Source organism: Carex rostrata, chromosome 6 (genome assembly GCF_964058835.1).
Source record: "Carex rostrata chromosome 6, lpCarRost1.2, whole genome shotgun sequence".
NCBI classification, from domain to species: Eukaryota; Viridiplantae; Streptophyta; class Magnoliopsida; order Poales; family Cyperaceae; genus Carex; species Carex rostrata.
Window position 1 is genome coordinate 2,629,430 of NC_135923.1, and position 10,190 is coordinate 2,639,619.

At 33.9% G+C, this 10,190-nt stretch overlaps 1 protein-coding gene across 1 annotated transcript; it reads right to left on the minus strand.

Annotated features, from left to right (window-relative positions):
- Nucleotides 1–4,792: 4,792 nt before the first annotated feature.
- On the minus strand, nucleotides 4,793–6,752 carry LOC144555072 (cytochrome P450 71A1-like). The gene is made up of 2 exons (XM_078303280.1): nucleotides 5,803–6,752; nucleotides 4,793–5,559 (listed from the first exon to the last, which is right to left on the minus strand). The coding sequence occupies exons 1-2, from the start codon at nucleotides 6,721–6,723 to the stop codon at nucleotides 4,957–4,959; spliced, it is 1,524 nt and encodes a 507-aa protein (XP_078159406.1). The 5' UTR covers nucleotides 6,724–6,752; the 3' UTR covers nucleotides 4,793–4,956.
- Nucleotides 6,753–10,190: the final 3,438 nt, after the last annotated feature.

Sequence of the window (10,190 nt, forward strand, 5' to 3'; positions counted from 1 at the left end):
AATTAGAATTGTACAACACAAGTTCCTGTTGAAGAAAACTGAAGCCCTAATTCTAAGCATTTCTTGAATGATGGAGAGTAATCCTGTGCATGCCATTCGGCGTCTTAATTTCATGCACACTCTGGAACAACATCTCACTGCACCATCATCGGTTATGGTTTAGATTTAATAATGATAAAATAAATGAAATGTTATACATATACATATACATATATATATATAGAGAGAGAGAGAGCAAAACTAGGATGTGATGTGCTCACCGAAGAGGGTGGTGGGCACACCTTCAAAAGATTATTGGATTGTCTTCAAATTATGAATTCAAACCATTGAAATCCAAGTAGTTCATAAGTAATGCATGTAAATGCAATTTTTTTCAAGTTTTGAATTTATTTAGCATATGGTCAAGCGGTCAAAAGTACAATGAACATTTTATAAATCATTTTAATAATTGTTTTATGCATAGAAGAAAAAATCGGTATTGGTATCGGGATCGGTGTATCGGCCGATTCGGCTCGGACTTTTTGACGAAAAGCTTGTTTTACACTAAAAAAATAATTTGTCAATAATTTATGTTTAGATAAATAATTATAATCAAATAATATACTAATACAATATAATACAAGCAATAAAACTATAATTTGCTTAAAAGCCGTTGGAAATAAACAAAAAAAAATAGCGGAAGAAAAGAGCAGAAAAGGCAGTCTGGCAGTGGGATAGACTTTGTATATATCCACATGGTTATGTTTAGCATCTCCAACAGTGTTTGAAGAAATTCTACAATTCCCTGTTGATATGCAGCAAAACAAACTTAATAACAAGGACATAATAAAATTGATATTCATTGCTCCTATGTACTTGCTCTTTTATGCAAATCTACCTCCCCAAACACAGAGAGGATTAACCAAAGGGAGTATATATTCTGTCAGATTCCTGACCAAATGCAAAGAGGTACCAACTGTTTCTCAACATCAATTGATGTTTATACAGATCTTGACAGGTAAGAACACTTTGCATTTAGGGCTGCTAATGGACGGGTTTCAGTCCATTACCGGCTCGTATCAAGATTAAAATGATAAATATTCAGTCCATGTTCAGTCCAGTAATGGGCGGGTTGCTGTCCCTGTTAAGTCCGTCCAACTCCGTTCATTACAAAGCCCAGTTCAAACTGGTCCCGTTCAATAAAAATGTTTGGACAACCAATGGACTGTCCATTGGACAACCAACGGACAAACAGAGTATATAATGCAAATTGTGCAGAAGTATATAACACAAGAACAAAACCATCTCATATTAAAAAACAGAACCAACAGATTAATTGACAGTATCAAACAGAACCATCTCATAATAAAAAACAATGAACTACATACTATAATATAAATGTTACCAAGAACAAGAGCACACCACCAAGTGCCAGAAAAAAATTATGACATATGAAGTCCAAGCTTTTACTTCCTTACAATAACTTCAAGCAAGAGAGTGCACTCAAGCTTTCGGGCAGATCACCAGTAAGACCATTAAATGAGAGGTCCCTAGAAAAAAAAAATAGAATTAAGATAGTTCGTGGTTCTATGAGACAATTAAAGTTGTTACCCAAATTTCAGTCAAGCTAAACGGCCAGAATTCTGAAACCCATACCTGTCAACCCAATTATGGGTTCTTAGTGGTAATGAACAGTATAAAATATATTTTTCTTTAGTGTAACAGTACTGTTGGGATAAACTCAGCAATACTACACTGCTTTGTGCCAGTATGCAAAAGATTGATTTCACATCCCGACGATAGGATTGACAACCCGCTGCGCTCATCAGCGCAAGGCGATTATATTTTAATACATCACATAATTATACATACATTACCAATGATAAGTAGATAAGTCACAATACATGGAGCACAAATTTTCAGCACCTTAATTCCCATGCTTTGCTTGTGCTAGCTGGAACTACCTTGCCTTATTCTCAAATTTCTAGTAATAACTCCAAGAAAGAAATGTAGTGATGTGATCTAGTGTGAGATGGCGTGGCAGGAGTGAGGAATGTAGTAGGCGGACTCACCAAAAGAAAAGAATGAAGGAGAGAAAGAGTAAAAAAAATTAATTGGGGGATCACAAAAAGAATAAAATCAGGAGTAGCAAAAACAATGACACGTGTGGGAGAGAGAAAACGTGGTTACGTGAGAAGAAAATATTTAAATTAGATAATATAAAGATAGTGGTTTACACGTGTCATCTCAAGCAATTCCCAATTATAAAGAAATTTATACTTAACCCCTTTACATTATTAGAAATAACCATAGTTTTTATTTTATTTTAAATACTAAATTTTCAATTATCAGAATATGGAGGATATTTAAAATAATACTTGGAAATTCAAATTTTCATTTTTTTTTTCTGCACTTTACTTCAAGTTAGATAAATTTTCAAGTGTTCAAAAATTAGAATGTTGAAGAGAGAAAAATATTTTTCTAAATAGAAACAACGCTTTATTTCCTTTCTCTCTTACTCAGTTACATAGAGTTCTACGATATTTATAACAGTATAATGTTTCTAAAATAGACACCGACAACTCCCTAAATTAAGCACCCTCTACACAACCGGCTAAAAATAACTAACCACTATGCCTACTAGTCCTAAAATAATTATGCTTAAAATAACCAATGCCTAAAATAACCATTGCAGTTTTCAAACGTCTAAAAACTGCTTCTAACTAAACTAAACCTATGCAGAGATTATCTAAAAATAATTTTGAATTAATTTTCAACAAGTACTACAGTATCATTTCAGACTTTCAGTCCCTTGTGGTACCTGTCAATGTCAAGCTGCATTGCCAGAAATATGAAACCTGTCCCTGTTAACCCACTTATGGGTTCTTAGTAATAATGAACTACTATGAAATGTAATTTGCTTTAGTGTACCAGTACTACAGTATCATTTCAGTCCCTACTGATACCACCCTGTACCTGTCAAAATTTCAATCAAACTAAACAGCCAAAAATCTGAAACGACCCTACTAGAAATTCGCTAAAAATTTCAAATACCCATACTAGGAGGAGTTAATTAAAATTGTTACTATGGGAGGTTCTGAAATTTTTCTCTGCTTCATCTCCTTCTTCTCCATATTCTTCCTGTGAGCAACCTTATTTTAACATGAGACAATGCACATTAATCAGAGATCATGTGCATAATGCCACAAATATTAGATTCTGATTCTTCTGGTGCAACTTTATCCGCTTCGATCTCCAAAATCTTTAATCTTCTCAAATTATCTACAGCCAAAAGAAAATTGGAAACTTTAGAAGAAAATAATACAGTAGCACTTTATAATCAAGTTAAAATGAATAGAAATACAATTAAGCAATGAAAACAGTAAATCTAGACAAAGAAATGGCAATAAAAAGGAGGGGCAAGATCTTCTGAGATGTTGTGACCAATTGTTTTGTTTTTTGATATTATAGTAAATAACCTTGTAGAACAACTCAGTTTCAGATTGGGTGCAGGAATTCAATTTTTCAACAGTCGGTTCAAACGTCTGCTGTGGAGCCGAGACATGCCTCATGCTCTCTCCTTCTGGGCATGGAACTGTTTCATATGAAAACAATTTGTCCTGTGTTAATTAAATTTAAAATAGAAATACCCAACACTATCGCTACTAGTCTGCTATGTCCGAAAAAGTTTGTAACTTGAGACGAAGAAGTAGCGGGGCGGGAAGGCGAGATGGAGGAGAGGCGAAGAAGCGGCGGGACGGAGGTGCGTCAACGGGACGGAGGAGAGAGGCGGCGGCGCGTGAGAGAGAGGGGGGCGGACTGAGAGTGGTGACGCGTGAGAAAGAGAGTTTGCAGCCGCGCATGACGGCGTGAGAGAGAGAGTGTGGCAAGATGAGAGAGGGGTTGTTCAAATTCGGCTAGGCTCATGAACAATTCGGGAAGAAGAAATCACTAAGTTTCTTTGAACCGAATCGATCGATCAGTTCCATTGGACAAATTCGAACTGTTCATTGGTCCGTCCAGGCTCGTCCAAATTCGGCCCACTTTAATAAATGTCCACTAATCTGAACTGAGTTTCGGGCCGTGTTCAGTAATAAACTTGTTCATTATTTGTTCAGTAATAAACATATGAAATTTATAGGCTACACCGTATGAAATTTAAATATTGGTTTTTAGAGAACCGTATGAGGAGTTGCTTGAACAAATGAAGCATAGAATCCTCCTGATGACCCGCCTGGAGTGCCACAAATGGATGTTTTCATTTTTCCCACCAAATGTAGAACATTCTTCATTGGCTTTAAAATGAATGCTCTGAGTTTCTTTTCGCTGGAGACCAAATTTTACATTTTTCTGAATTTTTTTACTATGTATTAAGCCACTTTGAAAATCGCTGATCCAACGGTGGCTTAACAAAACAGTAAAATAAGAAGCTACCGTTGGATGAGCTATTTTTAAAGTGACTTAATAAATAGTTAAAAAAATTCAGAAAAATGTAAAATTTAGTCTCCAAGCACAATTTAATATGGAGAACAACTTGAACGGTTTTCAAAGTGAGGTAATATATCCCTTAATAGGTATATAATAATGTGAGCAATGTGAGGTAAGTTTAAATTTGAAAACATTCTCGCTAACCATCAAATTTTTATTTGATAAAATTCTCAACACCAATTGATGTTTATACAGATCTTGACAGGAAAGAACGCTTTACATTTGGTTGGTAGTTATCAGAGACCTGAGAAAATATTGTAGAATCATTATGAATGAACTAGTTCATTGTGATAGTTCCTAAATTCATCATTACCCAAAATATTATATTGAAAATGAGGATATGTTGGTATTACATCAGTTTAATCAATTGCCAGAACATACCATCTTAATCCTCTTATATATCTTAACAAACATTATTTTACATAGAATGCAGCTTATGCCTCTATAATGAGGATAAAAATTATTATCTTATCTGACGGGTAAAGATTCTTATTTCTTAACAACAAGCAGAAGATCATCCTTCCTTTTAACAGAGAATCCCGGTGATTCACTCATGTTGAACTCGTCCCTTGTCATTCCACCTGGCAACTCCCAATTAAAGTGATGTACCAGATTTGCTAATGCAAGCTCTGCCACGGCTGTAGCAAACAATATACCAGGGCAAATCCTGCGTCCTGATCCAAACGGGATGAACTGAAAGTCATTGCCCTTGTAGTCTACTTGGCTACCAATGAATCTTTCTGGCATGAACTCCTCTGGCACCTCCCATGATTTTGCCTCCCTCCCAATGGCCCACCCATTGATTAGGACTTTGGTTCCTTTAGGAATTGTGAAACCATTTATTTCGCATTCTTCTATCGATTCCCTTGGAACCAACAAAGGGCCAGGAGGATGTAGCCGTAGGGTTTCTTTGATCACTGCTTTTAAGTAACTCATTTGGTCTAAATCTTCTGATCTCACCATGTCACCATGCTTTACTATTCCTCTAACCTCTTCTTGCAGCATCTTCATATGTTTAGGATTTTTAATCAGCTCTGCCATTGCCCAATTTAGGGTGATGTATGTTGTATCAACTCCACCAGCAAATGCGTCCTGAATAATTTGATTGTGATATGTATATAGTTATAAACTCAAGGTTCTTGAGAAGAATAATAAATTATTTTTCTCTCTTTTGTCATTTTCATCTATTTAACAGTTATATTTCTTCATATCCTGAGAATATTGTCTTATAGTGATCACATATAAGATCATGTTTGCAATTAAAGATACAAGACTTTCATTTGATATGTAAGTTGAATGATTTGAATTTTTCAAAAAAAATAAAAAAAAACTTACCGTAAGTAGCCCCTTGATATTATCTATGGTGATCTCAAAGTTGATGCTTGGATCATTCTTCAAACAAAGTAAAATATCAACTAAATTATCTTGTCCCTCGTTGCTCTCTCCGCTTTTAATATGAGCTTGAATTATCTCTTCAAACAACATATCCAACTTATTTCTAATTCTACGAGCCTTCCGGCTCAATCCTATAAGGCCTTCTAGCAATGACAAAGAAGGAAACAAATCGCCAACACTAAATTGTCCCATTAAACTAAAAAGCTCTTCTATCACCTCTTTAAACATGACATACTTTTGTTCTTCCATAATGACTTTTCCAGAAACAACCCCAGAAATTACATCAATCATGAATGAGAACAAAACCTTGCCTAATTCTATAGGATCACCTCTTGACTTGGATGCATGGTTGCTAATTTTTGCAATCAAATTACCAATTTGTTCCTCTCGATTTGATTTATAGGAGGCAACCTTTTTGGTACTCATTAAATGGATTGTGAAGATCTTTTTCAATTGCCTCCAATCCTCACCGTAGGGTTCAAAGGCCAAGTCACGAAAACGAATGATGTCCGGGACAACAGAAGAAGGCCGACTGGCAAAGGTGAGGCCATGGGTCCGTAATACAGCACATGCCATATCGGACGACGAAACAATAAGGTATGGTACTTCACCAAAATGAAGTAGCATGAGGGGCCCATATTTTAGAGAGAGTGAATACAGAGATTGATGGTAAAGAGAGCTTAGTTGGTGGATGTTTCCTATGAATGGAAGTTTTGGAGGCGAAGGTGGAAACTTTTCAGGGCGTTTCGAGAAGTTTCTTCTCTTTACACTGAAGCAAAGTATGAAGATAGATAACAGAAAGATCCAGAGTAGTGACATATTATGCGTTAAAGTAAAGATCACCTCTTGAAGAGGCAACATTTCTCTTTATCTGAAATTGTCTTTTTTTTGCGTCGAAAGTGTGTTGCAATTAGCATTAATTTATAGTACAAATTGAGGGGATGACAACACTTGAAGTGTCAAAACTGATCTTTTCGTCTCAACTGCTTGGAACAGTTTTGCTTGCGTTATGTATCTGCTGCTTACTGTGTAATGTATCCCTTACCACAATACCTATTACAGTACCTGCTTACTCTGTGTAATATGTCCCTTACTACAATACCTATTACAATACCTGCTCACTCTGAGTATACAACTTAGCTTCTTTTATTTTATTTTTAAATCCTTGTAGATGCTACCAATAACTTCAAAATCCAATTATTACACTTGTTCAATACTATGTTTTGAATCATCCAAACATTCCAAAATAATTGCTGAATAGACAGCAGAAATAATGTCATTTGAATTTCTAGTAGGTATATAATAATGTAAGGTAAATTTAAATTTGCCTCTGCGAAGATTTAAAAAAAAAAAGTTTAAATTTGAAAAAATTCTTGCCAACCATAAAAAAAATAGTTTGATAAAATTAAAAAAGTACATATTAAATTATTCTTATTTTAGCATGAATGGGCACATCACGGAGTCCCATTTGAAACCGTCATTTTTATTCATAGAAAACCCAAAAACAAAATATTAAAAATGAGAAAGGATGCGTAGAAATTTGTCTAATTCAATTTAATATTACAAAAAATTTAAAATTTTGGATAACACTAGAAACTTGATGAATATATTTTTATTTGACAAGTCTTAATTTAGATAAGACTGGACTTGTCAAATCGGAATATTATATAAATGAAAAGTAAAATTAGAAAAATCTATATTGACACATTAGTTGGCACATCTCAATTAAATCCAATTTACTCACATCCATTCACTTCCCGTCCACCCAATTTGACAAACCTTCCCTTCCACCTGATTTTGACGATTTCAACAAGTCTTAATTTCATTGTGCATATATAGTGCTAATGTGGATATCAACTACATCATTTTATCTATGCACGTGTAAAATATTATGACATTTTAACTTTGCTTTGGTTGTCATCTTGAGCTTGTAAAAATGTATACTAATGTGGATAATTCCTAGATGTTGATTTTTTAACTTATTGATACACATAAAATCAAAATCAAAATGTGATAATTTTTTATGGGCACATAGAGAAAATAACATAGATCACATCTAACTGTTTTATTTTGACGTTTAAGTTTCAAACTTTGAGTTATTAAATTTTTAAAAATAGATGCATGATGGAGGCACAAAAAATGGAGGCATTTGAACCCTCCTCTTTATATATATATTGAAATAAAGGGTTGAAGTAAAGCCACCCAACTATTAATATTCACAAAGAATTGTGTTTTCGAGTTTCGAACTTACGACTTTTCACACAAAGAGCATTGCTTTTGTGAAAATGACTTGTACTTTTATGTTGACATTTACTGTGTTGTTCTTTTCATTGATTTTTCTAAGATTTATACAAGATTTATACATTGATTTTTCAAGATTTTTCATTGATTTTTCATTTCATATAAGATTTATACATTGATTTTTCAAGATTTTTCATTGATTTTTCACTTCATATAAGATTTATACATTTTAGTTCTCTTACAATTCCAAAGTGGCAATTTTTCTCACTAATTTCCATATATAGTCAATATATAGTTCATTAAAAAAATTTATCCAGATTTCCAGCATATACGTGTGTGTGTACACACACACACAACAGAGTAAGGCTACCATTCTTTGCAAATTAAAGTGGGTGTTTTAATATGCACTCAAGTTGATATCCATATCAAATTGTGCTTGGAGACAAAATTTTATATTTTTGGGAAATTTTTTACTATTTTATTAGAATTTTTCAAAATCGCTGTTTTTGATGGTCCAGAATTTTCTGAAAAACACTGATTTTGAAAAATTCTAAAAAAATAGTAAAAAATTTCTAAAAAAATATAAAATTTGGTCTCCAAGCACAATTTGATATGGATATCAACTTGAACGGTTCGGATTGTCGTTTTTAATTTTGAATCTAGACATATGAGCGCAAATTAAAACACCCACTTTAATTTGCAAAACATGGTACCCTTACTCCCTCTCTTTCTATATATATATAACAATTTTTCTAGACGATAGTTTGCATCTCTTTAAATTGCTCCTCGTCTAATAATATACATACATATATACATACACACACACACACAGATACAGATATATATATAGGTTTTGGCTAATATGCTACGGGTAGCTAAGAGGCCTCCGTGCTACGGCTCGGATTTTGAGTTTTCAAAATCCTAACGGTCGATCCGAACCGTTCATCTTGTTCTCCATATTAATATGTGCTTGGAGACCAAATTTTACATTTTTCTGAATTTTTTTACTATTTATTAAGCCACTTTGAAAACCGCTGATCCAACGGTAGTTTCTGGTTTTACTGTTGGGTTAAGCCACCGTTGGATCAGGGGTTTTCAAAGTGGCTTAATAAATAGTAAAAAAATTGAGAAAAATGTAAAATTTGGTCTCTAAGCACATATTAATATGGAGAACAAGATGAACGGTTCGGATCGACCGTTAGGATTTTGAAAACTCGAAATCCGAGCCGTAGCACGGAGGCCTCTTAGCTACCCGTAGCACCGTAGCCACGTCCTATATATATATATATATATATATATATATGGTCCGGCTAATTTTCTGTCGGCAGCATTTCTGTCCAAGGTGCTGCCACCCCTTTTTTTCTTTTGTGATGTCAATACAATAAATCCAAACCGTTAGATGTTTAATCTATATTATAATCTACTTGGAGACCAAATTTTACATTTTTTGAAATTTTTTTACTATTTATTAAGCTAGTTTGAAAACCGTTGTTTTTGGTAAATTTCTGCAGCATTGAAATCATATTGGGGTTAGGGTGAAGGCCTCCAAAAAGCTCATGGCCTTCATAATGGGTGTGCCGGCCCGCATCCGTGTCAGGGATGAAGTCGTCAAAATGGCCGATATCAATTTCCTATGCGATTAATCTCATAATTAAGCCTTTCAATTATAAAAAGGAATGTAAAGAAAGGAAAAGAAAATCAAGAATATAAGAGAAACAAAAAAAATAAAATAAAAAAGAAAAGATGCAAAAAATAAAATTAAAATCAAATCGGAAAACATAAATAAGAAGAAATGAAGGTATTATGTACACACAGAAATGGAGACGAATAGAGGAAATTGGAGAAAATTTTGAATTAATTGGTTCCAGTTAGCACTAGAGAAGGGAGTTTGGGGTCTTCTTTCTCATTAATACTGACTAGTGGATCCCACAATTATAAGAATTTCTAGTTTGTACTTGGTCCACACAGTTTCTTTTTGGAATGGTTATTTGGCTCATATATATATACCACTCTCATTTAATATATTCTCATTGATGAGGTCAAAATCAATACTAATAATATTTATATTCCAATTGTCTACTAAATAT

What these genes read in the sequence shown, in the direction of transcription:
- LOC144555072 (XM_078303280.1), bottom strand. Translation starts at nt 6,723, where the DNA reads ATGTTGCCTCTTCAAGAGGTGATCTTTACTTTAACGCATAATATGTCA. An exon ending in ATATCAAGGGGCTACTTACG is followed by an intron (nt 5,560 to 5,802) that starts GTAAGTTTTTTT and finishes CAAATTATTCAG; the next exon opens with GACGCATTTGCTGGTGGAGT.